Here is a 24,292-nt window from a genome sequence, read left to right as displayed (position 1 = left end):
TACGTCTCCCTTCTCTACAGCATCATCTCCTGTGTTAACCCTGCTGGCAACTGTTATATTTACACCATACTTGCCTACATTTTGGCTGCTCTGAGAGGGAGCAGACAGGTCACATAGGAGGGGTTGTGGAGGAGGCGGTATGGGGGCAACACGACATGATCTCCTCATTGTAGCCCTGCCCCCCGCTTTACAATTCCAACATAAACAGCTTTGTAAAGCAAGGGGCAGGGCTACAATGATGCAATTTAGCAAGATTTGCATCATTGCCCCCCTCTGTGTGACGGGATGCCACGCAGCCGCAGTGAGCGAGGGGTTGGGGTGAGCGGGAGGATGCAGCAGGGGGGACTTGTCACATGGGGGAGACTGCCCCTGTAAGATGTCCTGCTTAGTAACTATGTATATATACTGTAATTAAATTATCATAGTTAGTGGCTTTTTTTATAATTCTATTAAATTGGTTATCATCAAATGAGGGTTTATAACCAATCAATAAAATTATTAAAATTAGGCAGGCGGTACGGCGGCTATTAAATGAATGGCGATGTCCTGATCATAACAATATTCTAATTTACTGACAGGACAATAATATCTAGAACAGACACTTGAATAGATAGTGTGTAATAAATCACAAGTACTGCAACATCTGTAAGGAGTTTATTGACACTAAAGTGACAATTTGTAGAGTAACATTTGAAGTACAGTACAAAGTTTTTATATGCCTATATTACATTTCCATTTGAATCTTCTCAATTTATTGAATGTGTTGCTGGTATTTACTGCAGGAACAATACATTTAACAGCTAATAATTAAAAGTTACATTTTGACTTAAAAGATGACAATTTACGGTGCACCATTCCTCAAAATTATATTTTTCTTTTCGTGTATTGAGTTTGTGTGTTTTCCCTGTGTTGGCATTGGTTTTCTCCTGATGCTATGGTTTCCTCCCACACTCCAAGAACATACAGTATAGGCATGACAGTGTTGTTAGGGAATGGTAGATCATTTGTACTGAAAGTTCTAATATGGCAGGGACTGATGTGAATGATTAAACCCTTGCTGTAAAGTAATGAGTCCTATTTTGGTGCTACAGTATGTATACTACAGTATGTGAATGTAGGCCTTGGGATAACTTTAGAACTTGAACTACAGTATTGTGGAATTTTGAGAGTTAGATTGTAAGAGGGGTTGCGCTAATGTTAGGGCTATGATTTAGACTATTTCAGAGTTCAGACGTTTAGGATTAATTTTAAGGCAATGCCAGACCTAACCCAATGGGGGTCATTCCGAGTTACTTGCTCGCTGCCGATTTTCGCAGCGCAGCGATCAGCTAAAAAAAAGGCAAAACTGTGCATGCGTATGCACCACAATGCGCATACGCGTCGTACAGGTACACACAGCATCGTTGCTGTGCAATGCTTCTAGCGACGAATCCATTCGCACAGCCGATCGTAAGGAGATTGACAGGAAGAGGGCGTTTTCAGGGAGTGGTAGGGAAAATGCAGGCATGACCAGGCGTTTGCAGGGCGGGTATCTGACGCCAATTCCGGGACTTCCGTTGCTAGAATCATCGCACAGGATAAGTAACTACAGGGCTGGTCTTGTTTTGCACAAAATGTTTTTGTACCGCTCAGCTGCACATGCGATCGCACACTTTCAAAGCGAAAATACACTCCCCTGTGGGTGGCGACAATGCGTTTGGCTGCTAAAAGTAGCTAGCGAGCGATCAACTCGGAATGAGGGCCAATGTCTCCAGAGTGTTGAAGGAGTCATTCCCAATAAAGTGAAAACTGTTAGCAGCACTGGGGGTATATTTACTAAAGTGCAGGTTTATAGAAGTGGAAATGTTGCCCATAGCAACCAATCAGATTGTACTTATCACCTATCTGGCACCTTCTAGAAGATAATAGGCAGAATCTGATTGGTTGCTATGAGCAACATCTCATTGTCTATAAACCCGCAGTTTAGTAAATATACCCTTTATAGACTTATCTAGAGTTTAGTATGGATATTAGTAATATGTCTTGCATTGTTCCACAAAGAGTGCCTAATAATTCCGTATGAAGAGTTGAATGGGCAGGCTGTGAGGATGGCCACAATCCGGGGTACCGGGGGCATGGCCAAATCTAAGGAGGCATGCCTATGCCTCCTCCCAAAAACTTCACAGGGTTGCTGGTGCCTGCACAGGGGTACATTTGTCCTCCTCAGCAGCATTGCTAAGGGGGATTTGTTATTTTCGATCCTTGATACATCAGTCAAGTAATTCATTTGAAATTGAGTCTTCCTGTTTAATTACAGTCTCTTGTTTCTCCTAGTAAGGCACTATTATACTCCATTTCCACCAAAATTCCGAGCTGGCTTTTCCACCAGTCAGACCTCAGTTCTACTGTACCTTCGACCCGGATTTTACCTGAGTTGGCACATTTCCACTGAACACGGGTAGGATCTGCAAAACTTACTGTATGAATGTCATTAAAATGGCCTTTTTCAGGCTCACAAATTTGAAGTTACAAAAGGAAAGAAAAGGGAGGGGTCAATACTGCTGAGATATTGTGGTAGACAGTGGCATCTTTTACTGTTCCAGTCATTTGGCGCCTGATTTCCTTCTCTCCCCTGATGTTGGGAAGCTCTCTGATCTCCTCCTCTAACCAGATAGCCATGCTGCTGCTCTTGCTGTGTGTGCTCTTTGGGGCTCTGGCAGATTAAATCATGTCAGAGCGCCCCAGGAAGCTCCAATCAGTGGCTTTTATGCTGACCCATGTCAGATAACTTGGATCTACCCTGTTTCCACTGCAGTGTTAATGGGTCATTCCCTTGTTCAACCCTGGTAGCTACCTGGGAAGGATTGTCAGGTCACTCGACCTGGGTTTTATTTTGGGGAGCCGTGTCCACTGAGCCATGACCCGGGTTGACACCGCAATAACCCAGGTTTTAGTGTAATACACCACAATGTGAAGTATTACAGTATGTCTGACATTGTGCATCATGCTATAATGCAGGTGTATGTCATCATACAACTGACACACCGCAGCTCCCAGCAGCCCCAGCAACTGCTCAAGAGCTCAGGAGCAGGTCTTATGACCAGTCAGGTGGGGAGACCAGTGACAGTTAGGAGAAAGAGTTGGTTGGTGAGAGCTGAGCTGAGGTAATCTTGAGAGGAGAGCTATGCCATCAGGTGTGTGCTGAGGTGGTGTGGGGGTGACGGAGGAGATGGAGGCAGTCCTTCCTCCCACAAGGGTGGTCAGAGAGATGGCTCTACCCCCATGCAAGGCAAGTCTGGGGGTGCAGATGAAATAAGAGTGACCGCAGCAGCTTCCATAGCGACAGTGGGTGAAGCTTTATCTGGAGCCCCGGCAGTTGGTAATGCCTCAGAGTGGACCAGGCCTCCCCAATTAAGGCAAGAGGTGGGCAGCAGTCACAAAGGGACAGGCCATGGGAGCAGATTGTCTGGAAAGAAACCCAGTATCCCACACTGACAGCTACGGACAGCATGGAGACCTAACACAGACACTTGGAGAGGTATAACTGCGATTTACCTTAGCACCACATAGTAGGAGCCATCACAGCTCAGCAGGCACTGGCTATACAGGGAGTCAAAACAGCACCTGAAGCATTCTGCATGTCACACTACCCAGCTATTGTACTACATATAGTACCCAACTCAGAGGTAGCTATATTTGCCCAGAACTGATTTTTAGCATTCAAGCCTGCAGTATTCTGTACTATGTAAATGAACACTGGCGCTTCCTTTCAGTCAGGATTAAGAGCAGGTATTGCGGTCAGATATCCTGCTATAATTTTAACGCTTAACAGCCGATGCAGCTAGTGAAGCCCTTCTTTACACTAATGATTTACATACTTGATTGACATTACAGAAAGTTAGTGAAGGAAAGCTGCACTCGAGGTAAAGAGAGAGACAAGGAGTACTGTAAAAGGATATTCTACATTAATTATTACCCTCAAGGTATTTAGACAGTATTCCCCACAGATGAACCGACACCTGAGTACTGTAAACCCTCACATCCTCAGGGAACTATAAAGAAAAGGCAGCAACAGACTAGTTGGAATTAATGTACTAATTTGCAATCTTGCTAGGAAACGTCACTTGAGAGAGGAGTAGCAGCAACCTAGAGAAAGTGTCTTTTGTGCTGGTCATGAGCAGCAACTATTGAAATGGGAAATTTGCTTGGTAACATTTGCCTAATTCCATTAATCCCTATTGGAGACAGGACACCAAACCTAACATGCACCATCTATAAAATACTCAGCTGAACTTTGTGGTTTAAAGTTATTGGGGATATTGATAGTACCGAGTAGTGTAAGAGTGACTAAAGGTATTGCACTATTGTTTGCATGTGTAGTAGTAATGGTTAACAGCTTGTTTTAGACAAGCTCTATTAACAATTAGTACAGGTTGAGTATCCCTTATCCAAAATGCTTGGGACCGGAGGTATTTTGGATATGGGATTTTTCCGTATTTTGGAATAATTGCATACCATAATGAGATATCATGGTGTTGGGACATAAATCTAAGCACAGAATGCATTTATGTTACATGTACACCTTAAACACACAGCCTGAAGGTCATTGTAGCCAATATTTTTTGTAACTTTGTGCATTAAACAAAGTGTGTGTACATTCACACAATTCATGTATGTTTCAAATACACCTTGTACACACAGCCTGAAGGTCATTTAATACAATATTTTTAATAACTTTGTGTATTAAACAAAGTTTGTATACATTGAGCCATCAAAAAACAAAGGTTTCACTGTCTCACTCTCACTAAAAAAAGTCCGTATTTCGGAATATTCCGTATTTCGGAATATTTGGATATGGGATACTCAACCTGTATTGTATTTATATAGTATTGTTGTCGAATTCTGTTATTCTCTGTAAATTGAAGTATTTACAGTGCAAAAGAATATTTGTGTAATTGCTGGAACACTTGTCTGGAGGTATTACAGTTGAACCATTTGGATCCAGGTACTTGCAGAAAAAACAACTCCAGGGGCTACCAGTTCAAGAACAATTAAATAAATGTATTACTTTCTTTTGTGAAATTTATTGCCATTGCTTAATATTGTAAACTGAATTACCAACTTACCTGCATCCGTACTTGTGCATTACATTAGCGGCAGTGGAAAAGGAGTATAACTGGTTCTAATGATAAAACCTTAGTCCTCATAAACTGAAGGCAAAAGGTCTTTATGAAAATTGGAGTCATTTCCAAGGCAAAAAAAAATTGTTGTCCATCAAGACCTATAATTGTGTTAAAGAAGGCCCAGCAGTGCCAAATACAGGTGCTCTACATATTTACAACACTGTATATGGACGCTATATTTTAGTCTGCTTATACAGTGAGTCATCAGCACATGTTTCTTTTCCTAGTTTGTTGCGTGACATTTTTTTGTGTTCACTGTATTCTACAAGTGCATAAAGCACCATTCCAACAACTAGCACAGAAAGAAGGATGTATAATTTCACAGATACACATAAAAAGGTGCTGTATCCATATGCTATAACAAATCCCAATGACTCCCATAGACGATAATTTGCAAAGCCAGCTTCTTTGTGATCATCAAATAATACTCCATAAAGGGCTGGAATACAAAAAAAGGTATGAATTTACTAAAATATAATTAACTGTTAATCTTATGCACACTGTGTAAATTAATAATGTGTACATTAGGCTATACAAATACAAACTCAATTATATTATCAAATAAGAGAGAAAAAGAAAGAAAGAAAGAAAGAAAGAAAGAAAGAAAGAAAAAAGAGATTTATGGTAGACTTACCATGTTAAATATCTTTCTGCGAGGTACACTGGATTCAACAGGGAATAACATTGGGGTGTAGAGTTGGATCTTAATCCGAGGCACCAACAAGCTTTGACTGTTCCCAGGTTGCATTGCACCGCCTCCTCTATAGCCCCGCCTCTAGGCACTGGAGCTCAGTTTCGTTAACCAGTCCAATGCAGTAGCAGGTAAAAGAGACGGCAGATAACACATTCTCATGACCTTGAGAAAGTTAACCAGCCCAGCAGCATCCTCTCTCTGGTCCTGGCCAAATGTCTTTTCAATGAGCCCGGCCCAGGCGCAGCAGCAGAGCGATGGTCGGAACCGGGTTCACTACACTCGCTGCCACCCCAACTCCCGAACTCTCACTGAACTGGCCGGAGCGATGACTGAGCACTGAAGGGGACCCGGCAGAGAGGTTATTTTTAATTATATTATTTGCATTATCATGTTAGTGTAAGGTCACAGTGTATGGTTTTGGGACTGGACAGGAGCAGGATGTACTTTGTTCTCAGGATGCCAGCTGACCAGGCAGCACTCACAGCCAGCCCTGGGACAATCTCTAATGCAACGTCCTTCAGCCCTATAGCTGCCCAATGTCTGTCCATGATGATGGGCCTTTTTATGCGGTGTCTACGTATGTAATGCGGTGGCTATGTATGTAATGTGGTGCTAGTCATATAATGCGGTGCTATATGTGTAGTGTGGTGCTATACCTGTAATGTTGTGCTATTCGTGTTATGTAGTTCTATTTGTGTAATGCAGTGCTATACCTGTAGTGCTATACATGTAATGCGTTGCTATACGTGTAATGTGGTGGCTATGTATGTAATATGGTTGCTATGTATGTAAGCAGGGACTGATTGGCCACTGGGACAGATTCTGTTGCGCTGGTCCCCTGTGTTTGTGTTTCACTACTTATGTGTACTCCCTTCCTGTACTGTGCTGTATGTAGAGTGTGCTCCCTCCCTGTACTGTTCTGTATGTAGTGTGTGCTCCCCCTCCCTGTACTTTGAAACATATAAGGTTAAAAAAAGGGGTTTGTAGAATGAAAAATCAATAAAAATCAGAAGCAGATTAAAGGCATGACTGCAGTGTCAGTAGACACTGAAAGTGGGCATATCAGTCCTTGTATATTCAGACGTACAGATGTGCATCAGTGAAGGGTATTGTAGAAGCATATGCATAAAGGGGGTCATTCCGAGTTGATCGCTCACTGCCGATTTTTGCAGCGCTGCGATCAGGTAAAAAATGACAAAACTGCGTATGCGCCGCAATGCTCGCGCGCATCGTATGGGTACAAAGAGCATCGTTGTTGTGCAATGCATTTAGCGATGAATCCATTCGCATAGCCGATCACAAGGAGATTGACAGGAAGAGGGCATTTGTCAGTGGCAACTGACCGTTTTCTGGGAGTGTTTGGGAAAATGCAGGCGTGTCCAGGCGTTTGCAGGGTGGATATCTGATGTCAATTCCGGGACCTCCGTCGCTAGAATCATCGCACAGGATAAGTAACTACAGGGCTGGTCTTGTTTTGCACAAAATGTGTTTGTGTCACTCGGCTGCACATGCGATCGCACACTTGCAAAGCGAAAATACACTACCCCCGTGGGTGGCGACAATGTGTTTGCACGGCTGCTAAAAGTAGCTAGCGAGCGATCAACTCAGAATGAGGGCCACAGTCACAGGAAAACATTAGCATAACGTAAAGCAAAGGAGGCTCCAACTGTATCTATCTCAGAATCAAGACCTCTGAGGAGTGACCCCGCCCTCTTGACAGGCTCCTCCCCCTCAACAGACTCCACCCCTATTAGGGCTGCTTCCATAAATTTCCCGGGCTGGTGTTCGATCCCAATCCGCCCCGGGCAGCGGGGTACACTGGTATTCCACAGGTAATAACATCGAGGATGTCCTAAGGCAGTTCCTCATGGGGGGGACGACACTGTAGCGGATACAAGAACCCGGCATCCAAAGGAAGCATCCTCGGAGGCAGATGTATCAAAGGCATAGAACCTGATAAAAGAAGACGGGAAGGGGGGGGTGCGCTATCAATAGCAGCCGGTAGGGGGATGGTAAATCCCCAGAGGTAGTGCAAACAGAATGTGAAGGAGAAAATTACCAGCGCTGGCTGATCATGCTTATGCAATATAAAAAACAATATAATTTCCAAAAGGCTTATAATTAAAAAGACATATTTATTTCACATGTATATCCTATAAAATAATGAATAAAAGGTGAACAAGACGGTACTCAATAAATTTTGCCACAATATCTGAATTACTTATATATCCACATTTGGCTATTAGTAGTACTCAAGGGGACTGGAATCACTTGGAGATGTCCATCACTAATCGGTTATTTTTGCATAAATCCGATAATTTGCAGATGTGAGGTATTTACCAGTGATCCTGAGAGCAGGTAATGTCCACCTGATGTTAGGATATTCCAGCTTCCTCAGGAGCAAGTGTGCTCCTGAGGAAGCTGGAATATCCTAACCAGCGAAACGCGTTGAGCTTTTAAACATATCTGGATACTCAATACCACCATCTCCACTGGCTTCACGGATACTCTGGTGCACACCATTTGGGACATTCTAATAGCAGCATCCACCTTCTGGACCCAATCCTCCATGCCAAAGAGGATAATTTGATCCAGCCACACATCAGGTGGACATTACCTGCTCTCAGGATCACTGGTAAATACCTCACATCTGCAAATTATCGGATTTATGCAAAAATAACCGATTAGTGATGGACATCTCCAAGTGATTCCAGTCCCCTTGAGTACTACTAATAGCCAAATGTGGATATATAAGTAATTCAGATATTGTGGCAAAATTTATTGAGTACCGTCTTGTTCACCTTTTATTCATTATTTTATAGGATATACATGTGAAATAAATATGTCTTTTTAATTATAAGCCTTTTGGAAATTATATTGTTTTTTATATTGCATAAGCATGATCAGCCAGCGCTGGTAATTTTCTCCTTCACATTCTGTTTATAGAACCTGATGAACGTGTTCACAGAAGACCACGTAGCCGCCTTGCACAATTGTTCAGCAGACGCGCCTCGATGGGCCTCCCAAGAAGATCCAACAGACTGAGTAGAATGGGCTTTGAGAGCAGCAGGAGCTGGAAGACCAGCCTGTGCATATGCTTGTGCAATCACCATTCTAATCCATCTGGCCAAGGTTTGTTTATTCGCAGATTAGCCACGTTTGTGAAAACCAAAAAGTCCAAAAAAGGAAATCTGACCTCCTGATAGAGGCAGTCCTCTCCAATATGGAGAGCCCATACCACATTCAAAGACCGCTCTTTGGAGGACAAACTAGAAGATAAAAGCCGAAACCACAATCTTTTGGTTAAGATGGAAAGATGACACCACCGGGATGAGGTCTAAGAACTGCCCAGTCATGGTGAAAAATCAGAAAGGGCGGATGACAGGACAAAGCGCATAAGTCCGACACCCTCCTAGCAGAGGCAATAGCCAACAGAAAAATGACCTTAGGTGTAAGGCATTTAAGGTCCACAGACTCAAGAGGTTCAAATGGAGACTCTTGTAGGGCATTCAAAACAACAGACAGATCCCATGGAGCCACAGGAGGGACATATGGAGGCTGGATCCGTAAAAAACACCCTGAGTGAAAGTATGAACGTCAGGGAGAGACGCAATTTTTCTCTGAAACCACACCAACAATGCAGAAATATGAACCTTGAGGGAGGCCAGACAAAGGCCTAACTCCAGGCCCTGTTGCAGAAAAGCCAAAAGTCTGGAAGTTTTGAAAGTATATGCATCATAATTCTTAGCAGCACATCAGGTGAAGTAAGAATTCCAGACCCTATGATAAATCCGTGCAGATGCTGGTTTACAGGCTTTTAACATAGTTTGAATAACTGCCTCAGAGAATCCCTTGGCCCTCAGAAGTGAAGCTTCTAGAGCCAAGCCGTCAAAGCCAACCTGGCCAGGTCTGGGTAGACACAAGGGCCCTGAACGAGGAGGTCTGAGTGTTGAGGAAGTAGAAGAGGACGCTCTATTGAGAGACCCTGCAGGTCTGAGAACCAACGCCATCTGGACCATGCTAAAGTGACTAGAAGTAGTATTCCACTTTCTTGCTTGAACTTCTGCAGTACACAGGGCAGCAGTGACACTGGAGGGAATACATATTGCAGCCAAAAGTTCCATAGAATTGCCAGTGCGTCCACAAACGCTGCTTGAGGATCCCTTGTCCTTGATCCGTAGACCGGAACCTTGTGATTATGTCGAGATGCCATTAGGTCTACATCTGGTAGGCCCCACTTGTCCACTAGGAGTTGAAAGACTTCTGGAAGAAGACTCCACTCTCCAGCATGAACGTCCTGTTGACTGAAGAAATCCGCTTCCCAGTTGAGCACTCCGCGGATGAACACTGCCTATATTGCTGGCAGATGGCATTCCGCCCAATGGAGGATCTTTGATACTTCCAGCATTGCCTTGCGGCTTCGATTGCCACCCTGATTGATGTACGCCACCATGGTGGCGTTGTCTGATTGTACTTGAACAGGCATGTTCTGTACTAGAGGCAGGGCCAGTGTCAATGCATTGAACACTGCCCGCAATTCTAGAATGTTTATAAGGAGGAGAGATTCCTCCCTGGTCCACCGACTCTGGAGAGAGTGTTGCTCCAACACCGCACCCCCAACCCCGCAGACTGGCATCCATTGTTAGGAGGACCCAGTTGGATATCCAGAAGGGACAGCCCCTGCTCAACTGTTGGTCCTGTAGCCACCAGCTCAGTGACAGACGAACCTCTTGAGTCAAGAAGATAATTTAAGACCAGATCCAATGAGGCAGGCCATCCCACTTGGAAAGGATCAACCTCTGCAGAGGACGGGAATGAAATTGAGCGTACTCTACCATGTCAAAAGCGGACACCATGAGGCCTAGTACTTGCATCGCTGAGTGTATCAACACTCTTGAGTGAGAGAGGAAATATCTGATCCTGTCCTGAAGTTTCAGGACTTTCTCTGGAGACAAAAACAATCATTGTTTGTGTGTGTCCAGTAGTGCCCCCAGGTGCACCATGCTCCATGCAGGGACCAGCGAGGACTTTTCCAGTTGATGAGCCACCCCTGGGCTTGTAGGAATTGGACCGCCAGTTCCAGATGACTGAGGAGAACCTCTTGGGAGTTTGCCAGGATCAGCAAGTCATCCAGATACGGCAGGATCCTGATTCCCTGATGGCGGAGAAGAGCCGTCATCATGGCCATGACCTTGGTGAAGATCCGAGGGGCCATGGCCAATCCAAAAGGCAGTGCCTGGAATCGATATTGTAGGTTGCCAATAGCAAACCACAGATATTTCTGATGCAACATGGCAATAAGTATGTGCAGGTAAGCATCCTGTATGTCCAGGGATACAATATAGTCTTTGGGTTCCATGGCCAGCACTATAGAGCGCAGAGTTTCCATATGGAATTTTGATACTCTCACAAACTTGTTTAATGATTTGAGGTTGAATATAGGCCGGAAGGACCCATTTGGCTTCGGAACTAGAAACAGGGTCGAATAGTATCCCCTGCCTCTCTGAGACAGAGGTACCGGCACTACCACTCCTGCATCCAGGAGGGATTGTACAACCAAGTGTAGAGCTTGCGCTTTTAATGGATCCGTAGGGATAACCATTGTGCAAAACTGGTGAGGGGGACGTCTCTTGAAAGAGATTGCGTACCCGTGAGAGACCACTTCCCGCACCCAGGCATCCGAAGTGGTCTATAACCAGGCCTGGGCGAACTGCAAAAGTTGGTCTCCCACTCTGGGGTCCCCCAGGGGGAGGCCCGCCCCGTCATGCAGCAGGCTTGTCTTGTTTGGAAGCAGGCTGACGGGTGGCCCAGGATTGTTTAGATTTAGGCTTAGTGGTTTTGGAAGCACGAGCCTGTCTCGGATATGCCTGACCCTTTGCTTTTCCTGGAGGTCGAAAGGAACAAAAGGTGGCACTCTTAGCCTTCGGAACAGAAGGATTAGTATTTGGGAGACACACAGCCTTGGCAGTAGCCAGGTCAGTTACAATCTTGTTCAGATCCTCCCCAAATAGAATGTCTCCCTTAAAAGGGAGCACATCCAAGGTCTTTTTGGAGTCCAGGTCCACTTTCCAGGACCTCAACCACACAATTCAATGAGCCAGGATAGACGTAGTAGATGCCTTGGCCGCCATTACACCTGCATCAGATGCCGCCTCCTGAATATAGTGGGAGGCTGTGGTAATATAAGACAGACATTGTCTGGCAGTGTCAGAAAAATTCTGAGGCAGCTCATCCTCAATTGTCTGAACCCATGCTTCAATTCCTTTTGCAGCCCAGGAGGCTGCCATAGTGGGTCTATGTACCGCACCAGTAAGAGGGTAAATAGACTTCAGGTGTCCCTCCACACGCTTATCCGTCGGTTCCTTCAGTGAGGTGACAGTGGTGACAGGCAAAATAGATGACACCACAAGACGGGCGACATGAGAGTCCACCGGCGGTGGAGTTTCCAACTTGTTATTCAACTCTGCAGGTATAGGATACCGAGCTAGCATCTTTTTAGACATGGAACATTTCTTACCTGGAGACGTCCAGGATTCCTGACATATGTCAATTAAATGATCAGAATGTGGTAAGACTACTTTAGCAACCTTCTGACATTTGAACTCATCAGGTTTCTTAGACGCAGTAGTAGGCTCAATGTCATCATCTATTTGAAGAATTAGCTTAATACTGTAGCCTCCACTAGGTCAGGAACTTCAACCTGGAATAGATTCCTCATCAGAAGCAACTGTATCAGTGTCTGACGGATCAGAATAGTCCCCATCCTCATCGGAAGAATTATTCAAAATATTAGTGGACTGTGAGAAGAAATGGCCTGTTTAGATGACCCCTTGGTCCCAGAGGAGCATGGGGTAGACTTTTGTCTAACAAAAGATTGATTTAATTGTTGTAATTGTTTAGACAGAGTATCCACCCAGGGCAGATTAACTACAGGGACAATATGTGGCTGCAATGGCACAGGAGGTCCCACAGGGGGCATAAGTGTAGTCAGCAGACTTGAGAATGCTGCCCAAGGTGGGTCCTGATTGGCCACAGGTGCTGCAGGTTGACCGGGTGTATGGCATTTAGCGCCTGAACCAGCAGCTAAAACTTCCCCCTCAGGTAAATCCGTGGTGCCAGTATTGCAGGATGCAGAAGCATCCGTGGATTTCCCTCCCTGTGTGGCAGACATTATAAGGAATGTAGCCTTAGGGCGTAACAGTACAATATAGCCAGACAAATACTATACCTGCAAACAACCCCCTATGTTACGTGACAGTAAACACAGGACACAAAATAGAGGATTTAAGCAGTATGAGGTGACTGAAACACACAGTAAAAATACCCAATCGTATATTCAGTGTAACACTATATATATATATATGTATATATATATATATATATATGGGACCCTAACGCACTTAGCCCCTCAGGGTACAGAATATAGTGATAGCAATATGTGATATAGGAGAATGATATCCCACACAACAGCTACAGGCTCACTCAGTCACATGTACAACGCAGAAGTTATTACATATATACAATAAAACTGCACTGGACTAGTAAAACTACATATAAATATGTACGAGTACAGATATAACAATGCCCAGTAGATAGTGGATGTATATCACAGAATACTTGTACTAAATATTCAGATAGCAGAACACCTGTTCTTAACTAACACTGTCTAAAATGACATGTAGAATACTTAAGTGCATGTAAATGCACAGCGCTGATGAGACAGCCGGCTTTACATAGGAGACAGACCCCTGCAGTCCCAGATATCAGGGGCGCCAAAATCTCTGTCAGGGAGTGAGGGAGAGAGGAATGCAGCTCCAGAGCGGGAACACCAGCAGTAGATGGCGCCTGGAGCTGGGGGAGGGGCTACAGGTCAGCGCCTTATCCCCTATGCTGGGCATCACTGCTGGGTACTAAAGAGCCTATATTAAACAGATTTTAGTAAATCCGACCTGTAATCCCTGCCCTGGTGGATACAGTGCGGTCCCTGTGCAGTACAGTGTCAACGCCAGCGGCGCGGCCCATCTCCTGGGACCACGACCGGACCGTAATTTACCGGCGGGTCCCACCTGGGGGACCCTCTTACATCCACCCTGATGTGCAGCCACGCGATCCAGGAGAGCATCAGCGGTGTGTGCCTGAAGTCCGGTGCGCCTCCGCTACAAATACCTGGGAACCAGGCCGCTCGAGTATGCAGCGCTGCTGGGGGAGGTGATGGAGCCGCAGCACAGCATGTCAGAATGACATAGAAAGTGCTGCGGCCCTTGAAGTCTTTTCAAAAATCTCTTTTCAGGGCTGCCTAGCGCAGCCCCCCCCCCCCCCCCCTTAAGGGATCAACTTACAACCTGAGCTCCAGTCCCTGGAGGTGTGGGGCTATAGAGGAGGCGGTGCAATGCATCCAGGGAACAGTCAAAGCTTTAGCCTGTTGGTGCCTCGGATCAAGATCCAACTCTACACCCCGAAATTATTCCCTGTGGAATACCAGTGTACCCAGCTGCAGAAAGAAAGAAAGTCAGACGCAAGTGCAGTTTGCAATTTGTAATCTTTTTTAAAGTCATATCTCTGTAGCCTATACTGAGCTAAGTCGTTAGTGGTGCTGCCATATAAGTTCAGCAGTGCTTTCCTGTGATGTATATTATTTACTCCAAATAAAGGGGTTATTAATATTTAATCCCAATAATGTTCACAGGGTTTGCCCTGTGTGGTGTAGAGGTACACTCTCCTGTACAGCATATTGTTATATAACTACAGGAAAAAAAATGGAGAACAAAAATCTGGAGGATAAAATAGCGAAAGATCAAGAACCACTTCCTCCTAGTGCTGCAGCTTCTGCCACTAGTCATGATATAGATGATGAAATCAACATCGTCTGCCAAGGCCGATGCCCAATGTGATAGTAGAGGGCATGTAAAATCCAAAAAGCCAAAGTTCAATAAAAAGACCCCCCAAAACAATAAAATGGTCTGAGGAGAAACGTAAACTTGCCAATATGCCATTTACGACACGGAGTGGCAAGGAACGGCTAAGGACCTGACCTATGTTCCTGACTATTGGTTCAGCGTCACATGACAATGGAAACCCTCATCCTCTGGCTAGAAAAATGATGAGTTAAGCTGGAAATAGCACAGCAAAGAACTGTGCTTTCTAAGATGGTATCACAAATCCCCAAGGAGAGTCCAAGTGTGTCGGTGGTTGTGATGCCTGACCTTCCAACACTGGATGGGAAGAGGTGGCTCCTTCCACCATTTGCACGCCCTCTGCATGTGCTGGAAGTAGCACCCACAGTCCAGTTTCTGATATTCAAATTGAAGATGTCACTGTTGAAGTACACCAGGATGAGGATATGGGTGCTGCTGGCATTGAGGAGGAAGTTGACGATGAGGATTCTGATAGTTATGTGGTTTGTTTAAATCAGGCACCGGGGGAGACATCTGTTGTCCATGGGATGAATAAGCCCATTGTAATGCCTGGGCAAAATACTATAAAAGCCACCTCTTCGGTGTGGAATTATTTCTCCACAAATCCGGACAACAGGTGTCAAGCCATGTGTTGCCTCTGTCAATCTGTAATAGGTAGGGGTAAGGATGTTAACCACCTAGGAACATCCTCCCTTATACGTCACCTGCAGCGCATTCATCAGAAGTCAGTGTCAAGTTGTGAAACTTTGGGTAAGAGTGTAAGCAGTCCACTGACACCTAAATCCCTTCTTCATTTTGCACCCAAGCTCCTGCAAGCCACACCACCATCTCCCTCAACGTCAACTTCCTCCTCAGTCATGAACGTCAGTAGTCCTGCAGGCCATGTCACTGGCAAGGATGAGGAGTCCTCTCCTAACCGGGCTTCCTCCGGATGATGCTTGAGTGGTATGCCTGCCGCTGCTGTCGTTGCTGCTGGGAGTCAATCGTCATCCCAGAGGGGAAGTCGAAAGACCACTTGTACTACTTCAACTAAGCAATTGACTGTCCAACAGTCCTTTGTGAGGAAGATGAAATATTACAGCAGTCATCCTTTTGCAAAAGGATAACTGAGGCCTTGAGTTATGTTGGTGTTAGATGTGCATCCGGTATCCGCCATTAGTTCAGTGAGACTTAGAGAATTGTTTGAGGTACTGTGTCCCCGGTATCAAATCCCATCTAGGTTCCACTTCACTAGGCAGGCAATACCGAGACTGTAAAGAGACGTCAGAAAAAGTGTCCTCAGTGTCCTAAAAAATGCAGTTGTACCCACTGTCCACTTAACCACGGACATGTGGACAAGTGGAACAGGGCAGACTAAGGACTATATGACTGTGACAGCCCACTGGGTAGCTGTATGGCCTCCCGCTGCAACAACAGCGGCGGCACCAGTAGCAGCATCTCGCAAACGCCAACTCGTTCTTAGGCAGGATATGCTATGTGTCACCGCTTTCCGTAAGAGGCACACAGCTGACAATCTCTTACGAAAATTGAGGGACATCATTGCACAATGGCTTACCCTATTTAGACTCTCCTGGGGATTTGTGATATCGGACAACGCCACCAATATTGTGCGTGCATTACATCTGAGCAAATTTCAGCACGTCCCATGTTTTGCACATACAATTAATTTGGTGGTGCAGAATTTTTTTTAAAATGACAGGGGTGTGCAGAAGATGCTGTCGGTGGCCCGAAAAATTGCGGGCCACTTATAGCATTCAGCCACTGCGTGATGAAGACTGGAGCGCCATCAAACACACGTGAACCTGCCCTGCCATCAACTGAAGCAAGAGGTGGTAATGAGGTGGAATTTAACACTCTACAGTATATGCTTCAGAGGATGGAGGAGCAGCAAAAGGCCATTCAAGCCTATACATCCACCTATGATATAGGCAAAGGAGGGGGAATGCACCTGACTCAAGCACAGTGGAGAATGATTTCGGTCTTGTGCAAGGTTCTCCAACCCTTCGAACTTGCCACACTTGAAGTCAGTTCAGACACTGCCAGCTTGAGTCAGGTCATTCCCCTCATCAGGCTTTTGCAGAAGCAGCTGGAGAAATTGAAGAAGGAGGTAAGACGAAGTGATTCCGCAAAGTATGTGGGACTTGTGGATGGAGCCCTTCAATCGCTTTGCCAGGATTCAAGGGTGGTCAATCTGTTGAAATCAGAGCACTACATTTTGGCCACAGTGCTCGATCCCAGGTTTAAAGCCTACATTGTATCTCTCTTTTTTGTGTCTGCAGAGGTTCAAAGACCTGCTGGTGAGAAAATTGTCAACTCAAGCGGAACGTGACCCATCAACAGCTCCTCCTTCACTTTCTCCCGCAACTGGGGCTGTGAGGAAAAGGATAAGATTTCCTAGCCCACCCACTGGCGATGATGCAGGGCAGTCAGGAGCGAGTGCTGACATCTGGTCTGAACTGAAGGACCTGCCAACGATTACTGACATGTCTACTGTCACTGCATATGATTCTGTCACCATTGAAAGAATGGTGGACGATTATATGAGTGACAGCAACTAAGTAGGCATGTTATACAGTCCATATGTATACTGGCAGGAAAAAGGGGCAATTTGGATGCCATTGCACAAACTGACTTTATTTTACCTAAGTTGCTCCACCTCCAGTGTGTACTCTGAAAGAGTGTTTTGTGCAGCCGGTAACCTTGTAAGCGATCAGCGTAGGAGGTTACTTCCACAAAATGTGGAGAAGATGATGTTCATCAAAATTAAATATAAATTTAAGACCTTGACCAGTAAATGCCTCCAGAAAGTACACTTGGACCTGTGATGGTGGATTCCAGTGGGGACAAATTAATACTCTGTGAGGAGGAGGATGTACACACTGAAAGGGGTGAGGAATCGAAAAATGAGGATGAGGTCGACATCTTGCCTCTGTAGAGCCAGTTTGTGCAAGGAGAGATTGATTGCTTCTTTTTTGGTGGGGGCCCAAACAAACCAGTCATTTCAGCCACAGTCGTGTGGCAGACCTTGTCGCTGATATGTGATTGGTTTGTTAAAGTGTGCATGTCCTGTTTATACAACATAAAGGTGGGTGGAAGGGCCCAAGGACAATTCCATCTTGCACCTCTTTTTCTTCTTTGCATCATGTGCTGTTTGGGGCCTAGTTTTTAAAAGTGCCATCCTGTCTGCCACTGCAATGCCACGCCTAGATGGGTCAGGTGTTTGTGCAGCACACTTGTGTTGCTTAGCTTAGTCATACAACTATCGTATTGCTCCTTTTTTTTTTCTTTGCATCATGTGCTGTTTGGGGCCTAGTTTTTTCAAGTGCCATCCTGTCTGCCATTGCAGTGCCACTCCTAGATGGGCCAGGTGTTTGTGCCGCACACTTGTGTTGCTTAGCTTAGTCATACAGCTACCTCATTGCACTTCTTTTTCTTCTTTGAATCATGTGCTGTTTGGGGCATATTTTTTTAAGTGCCATCCTGTCTTCCACTGCAGTGCCACTCATAGATGGGCAAGGTGTTTGTATGTGCCGCACACTTGTGTTGCTTAGCTTTGTGTTATAGCCACCTCGGTGCAACCTTTTGGCCTAAAAACAATATTGTGAGGTGTTCAGAATAGACTGGAAATAAGTGGAAATGAATGTTATTGAGGTTAATAATGCCGTAGGATCAAAATTACCCCCAAATTCCGTGATTTTAGCTGTTTTTATGTTTTTTTTTTAAAATCATCCAGATCCAAAACCAAAAGACGAAAGGGTGGTTTTGGCAAAACCAACCCAAAACCAAAACACGAGCGGGGAATTAGAACCAAAACCAAAACACAAAATGAAAAGTGACCGCCGCACATCTCTAATTTTAACAAATGGATGTGTTTTTCACATTTGTGACTATTTAGACATACTGTAGTTATCATTACCAGCCTTCCACTCATCACTATAAATTTTCCACTTACTTGCCAGTTGTTGCTACTACTGTAAATCTTTGTATAATTCATTTCAGTGATGTGCGGTGAAGTGAGGCCAGTGAGGCAGAGCGTTTCCAGTCATACTCCAGTATATGCCAGAGTTTTGACTATATAAAGTATATGAAAAATATAAAGAATATATTATATATATCTTCTTTGTATTATTATAAATTTTATAGTCAAAACTCTGGAGTAAAAAGTCTATGACAGGTTAGGCTGTGCTTATCTTTTCCGCACATCTCTGCTCAAAACCCACCAAATATCCAGCAGTATGTACTACTGCAACTGTGTATAATGCATACATGAACCCTTGGGCTCATATATTGAGTGTAAATCTGGCTCTGGTACTAGTCAGTGCCTCCTCAGCCCTTCACCTCACCGCACAGCCCTGATTAATTTGTTGTTTAGGTGAAGAGCATAAAAACAAGTGAAACTCCAACACCGCTTGTAAGATATGCACCTATTACATTGTATTGCATCTATCCATTAATATAGCACAGTAATAAATAACAACAAGCTATATACAGTATGTGCTTAGCCATTTATAATAGCTAATCCCATCTTACTGTACAGAAGTAAATATATTTAGTATTATTAAATTTAAGTGTGCTATTTCAATTAAAGTGAAACTCAGAAAAGGAATAGAAAGATGGCAAAAGAGTAAAACACAAAGAAAATCTGCAAATAGGCTATTATGAGTTAGTTAGAATTGAATCATATAAAAAAAGTTAACCTTCTTACTTACCATTGGTTTGGGTCTGCCAGATGGCATCTGCCATGCCCCAGATTGCAGGAAATATAAAGAACACAGCAAGCTGATTTGGATGTGGCTTCCAAAATAGTAGTGCGATAATACTGGCAACATTTGTGAATGCAGCTATAGACGTAAAGAAAGAAATAACAGGCATAATAATAGCACCATGTAAATAACGTTTGACATACTCCATCTCCTCTCTTCTCCTTTCTGTTTGTTACTCCTCTTTCTTTCTCCACTCGCCCAATGAACTTAACCAATGTACAGGTAACAAGTTAGAAGGTGCAATTTTACAGTGTGGTTAAGTTATATTGGTCTTCACTGGGAAGCGGAGGGTTCGTGTTGGCAGATTTGAAATGTGCAGGGAGAATTGGAGTTAGGATTTACAGTTAGGATTGGATTAAGGTTTGCGGCGGGCGTCTGGGCAACTAAGATATGGATGGAGTTCACCGCCAATAAAATTGACAACCCACCTGCTGCCATTACTAGTACGCTCCTTAACTTGAACAAATAAAAAAAGTGAAACGGTTAAAATGAAAGATAAAAATAAAAAAATTATGAAAAACAGAAATAATAATAAAAAATAAGTAAAAAAGTATGTAAAGAGCACATAAAGAGCATCATGTTGGGGGCATGGCAAGGGCTATTGACTATTATTGATCCAATCATCGGGGCCCCTCCTGCGAGCAGTCCAAGCTCCCTAACCACCACGGAGAACCACTACTACTGCGCCGCTGCATTAACTTCCAGGTCGGAGCTGCTGCATTAACTACCAGGTGGTGAGAGCCTCTCCGTGGCTGAACTTGCGTCCGGCCGTAAGTGAGTAAGAAAGATACCAAGGCACATTCACTGATGCTGTTCTTGCCTGGCCTTCCTGGGAGCTAGCCAGGATGGGGCAATATTTGCGGCAGTGTGGGGGCCTCCAAAGTTTGGTTGCTGGTTGCTAGGTGATCAGGGTGCTTTTGCATGTATATACTTGGCCTTGTTCTTGGCTGACCTGGATAACGAGTTTGCCATCAGTTCTTATTCTGCACTGTCTAATCATTACAGTCTCTCTGCCACCAGCCCTGATCCACCTTTGCTATTTCAGCCAATAGGGAAGAATGGGGTAAGATATTTTACATTGTCCCCTAGGCAAGAAAAAATTTAACAGCAAGTAAAACAAAAACATTTACAGTACTTTTATTTTAGGATGTCTCCTGTCAGTCAAAGTTGTAAGAATGCATACAGTACTGTATATGACAAAGGCAGTGGTGCAAGTAGATTTTTTTTCTTTGTGGTACGGCAGTGTGCGTGCCATAGACATTGTCAAAAAATGGGCGTGGACACGTGTCACTAGGGGGCATAACCACATGATACTAGGGGCGTGGCCACATGACACATATCTTATTTAAGTCTTCTGTGTCACTACGTTTTGTCTCATCAGATCCATGGTAATAAATAAAAATGATCACAATTTAATATATAATAGAATATATATAATAGAATAGACAGGATTCCGAAAGCAACTTAGCCTTCTCCCAGTTAGTCAGTCACTTACACACTAAATAAAGCAGGGACAGGGGCAAGGGCAGCCACACAATGACAAAAAGTGCTGAGCCGCCTGTGAGCCTCTGACTGAGACTTTGTCCAGCTCTACAGTCACAGTGGAGCAGATAATTAAGCCTGGAGAAGTGATAAAGCAGTGATAAGTGCAAGGCGATAATGCAACAGCCAATCATCTCGAATATGTAAATTGACAGTTAGGAGCTGACTGGCTGGTGCGTTATCACCTTTCACTTATCACTGTTTTATCACTGCTTTATCACTTCTCCAGGCTTAATACATCTACCCCGCTGTCTACAACACAGCACGGTACTGTAGCACGAGCACCATACAGCAGGTCCCATCTGGTGGCTTCTGAGTTTCCCCAACACTAATGGCAAGGCCAATGCAGCACTTCAGCAGAGAAAAGAAATGCTCAACATGCTCCTCTTCATGCCAGGGCAGGGACCATAAAAATATTGCGCTCCAGGTGGCCATGGCTTGGAAAAGCACAGTAACATGTTCGTTGCGCATACGCAGAAAATGGAGGCAGACAGATGATCCAGCATTACAGGGTACCGGCAAATTATTTCTTAAAGGTACGCTGTACCACCCCTTTCTGCCATACTCGCACCACTGGACAAAGGGCTGTGACTTCTCATAAAATAGTGGTCTTATGGCCCAAGTTGATTCGAGTCAATGGGTAGATTAAGCCATCTGGGGGTAAATTGACCAACTGAGTTTTTCAAGTTTAAACATGAGCATCATTTTAAAAGAAATTGCTAATGCCTTTTCCTTTCAAAATAGTCTTATTTATTTTCTTATAAGTATCTTTAAACAATACAAAACCAACCAAATAAAGTTTCTCATACGTCCTAGAGGATACTGGGGTCCACTTCATGACCATGGGGTATAGACGGTTCCGCAGGAGACATGGGCACTCTTAAGACTTTTCAAAGGGTGTGAACTGGCTCCTCCCTCTATGCCCCTCCTCCAGACCTCAGTTTTAGAAATGTGCCCAGGCAGACTGGATGCACTCTAGGGTAGCTCTACTGAGCTTCTCTGAAAAGACTTATGTTAGGTTTTTTATTTTCAGGGAGAACTGCTGGCAAGTCTCCCTGCTTCGTGGGACTGAGGGGGCAGAAGTAGGAACCAACTTCCTGAAGAGTTTCATGGCTCTGCTTCTGGCTGACAGGACACCATCAGCTCCTGAAGGGTACTAAACGCTAGCCGTGTCTAGATGCTCACTCCCACAGCACGCTGTCACCCCCCTGACAGAGCCAGAAGTCAGAAGACAGGTGAGTAGAAGAAGACAGATCTTCTATCAAGTTAAGTGATTGCTGAGGTACAGCGCGGCTGGCGGGAGCGCAGCGCGCCATTGCTGCCCACACACACAGGCACTGCAGGGTGCAGGGCGCGGGGGGGGGGGGGGCGCCCTGGACAGCCATAACACCTCTATCAACTGGCAAAAAGGGGGCATAAGATGCCCAGGCACAGCCCTACCTCCACCAGTATAAATATTATGAAATGTTTCTGAGGTAAAAACGCGCCATTGTGGGGGTGGAGCTTCTTCCTCAGGCAGCCAGCACAGTGCTCAGTGCCATTTTCTCTCTCCTCAGGCTGCAGAGACATCACTGGTCCTCCTTCACTTCTGACTACAAGTATCAGGGTGCAAAACAGGGGGGGCACAAGCGAATTTGGTGCTTTACAAGTGTGTTTTACTGTGTAAAAAGTGCTGCATGTCAGTGGGCATTCTGTGTTCACAGGCATTAGATACTGGCGCTGGGGTTGTGAACTGGCTGCTCCTAAACTGTGTCCCTCTGACAGATTTTACTGTGGGTCTGTCCCCTATACGTCCCAGTGTGTCTGTGTGTGTGTTGTACACGTGTGTAAGACATGTCAGAGGCAGGGAGTTCCTACCCGGAGGAAACCATTTTAGGGACACAGAAGTGTAATGTGGTGGCGCTGCCGGCACACCAAGAGCCTGCATGGGTGATAGAAATACGTGATAGTATGCATCATATCAATAGGAGATTAGATAAGTCTGAATCTCATGCTGAGTGCTGGAGAAAATCTGTGGAGGATGTGATTTTTCAGGGCTCTGTTCTTCCATCCACAGGCGACCCCTCTGGGTCACATAAGAGACCATTTGCGAATATTGTGAATACTGATACCGACACGGACACTGATTCTTGTGTCGACGATAGTGACTCCAGAGAAATAGATCATAAATTGGCAAAAAATATACAATATTTGATTGTAGCCATAAGGGAAGTTCTGGAAGTCACGGAAGCCACTCCTGTACCTCAGGAGAAGGCTTATTTCTGTAAAGAAAAGAAATCCAAAGTCTCTTTCCCTCCTTCCCACGAGCTTAATGCTCTCTTTGAAGGGATGTGGGTGAATCCCGAAAAGAAATTTCGTATTCCCAAGAGAATTCAGATAGCTTATCCTTTCCCGGTGGAGGACAGGAAAAAATGGGAGTCACCCCCTGTGTTAGACAGTGCTCTGTCCAGGTTGACAAAGAAGGTAATTCTCCCTGCACCTGGCAAGGCTTCACTAAAGGAGCCAGCAGACCGCAAAATGGAGACTACATTGAAATCCATTTATTTTGCCAATGGTACGCTGCTCAGGCCCACAATTGCTTGCGCGTGGGTGAGTCGCGCTATTGAAAAATGGTCAGAAAGTGTGTCATCAGAAATTGACATGATTGATAAAGATGAGATACTCGTTAAGTTAGGGAATATCAAAGACGCTGCCGCATACATGCTAGAAGCGATGAAAGATATTGAACTCTTGAGTTCACAAGCCGCTACCATGGCAGTATCGGCTCGGCGGGCGTTGTGGATTCGCCAGTGGAATGTGGATGCAGATTCCAAAAGAAATATGGAGGCTCTCCCATATAAAGGTGAGGCCTTAATTGGCGATGGACTGGATGCGTTAGTCTCGGCGGCTACCGCAGGTAAGTCAACATTTTTCCCTCTGCGCCTGCACCGACAAAAAAGACATATCACCCGCACATGCAGTCCTTTCGGCCCAATAAATACAAAGAAAAGTGAGAGGTTCCCCCTTCTTTGCAGGTAGGGGAAGGGGAAAGGGAAAGACGTCCACAGTGGCTTCAGGTTCCCAGGAGCAGAAGTCTACCCCTACTTCTGCCAAATCTTCAGCATGACGCTGGGGCTCCTTTGCGGGAGGCCGCTTGGGTGGGGGCACGTCTCAAACTGTTCAGCCAAGGTTGGATTCTGTCTGGCCTGGACCCCTGGGTTTTGCAGATAGTATCCC

General features: G+C 44.9%; 1 protein-coding gene across 1 annotated transcript in view; it reads right to left on the bottom strand.

The window, feature by feature from the left end:
* Positions 1-1,917: 1,917 nt before the first annotated feature.
* Positions 1,918-24,292, bottom strand: part of LOC134910086 (protein unc-93 homolog A-like) — a 192,227-nt gene continuing 169,852 nt past the window's right edge. The window contains exons 7-8 of the mRNA XM_063917726.1: positions 19,481-19,612; positions 1,918-5,601 (exon numbers count right to left, since the gene is read on the bottom strand). Coding sequence (XP_063773796.1) covers positions 5,336-5,601; positions 19,481-19,612 — 398 coding nt within the window. The 3' untranslated portion in view covers positions 1,918-5,335. The remainder of the gene's footprint in view (positions 5,602-19,480; positions 19,613-24,292) is intronic.

Source organism: Pseudophryne corroboree, chromosome 4 (assembly GCF_028390025.1).
Source record: "Pseudophryne corroboree isolate aPseCor3 chromosome 4, aPseCor3.hap2, whole genome shotgun sequence".
NCBI lineage: Eukaryota > Metazoa > Chordata > Amphibia > Anura > Myobatrachidae > Pseudophryne > Pseudophryne corroboree.
Note: the sequence above shows the minus strand (reverse complement) of the source record. Positions and strands in the feature narration are given on the sequence as shown.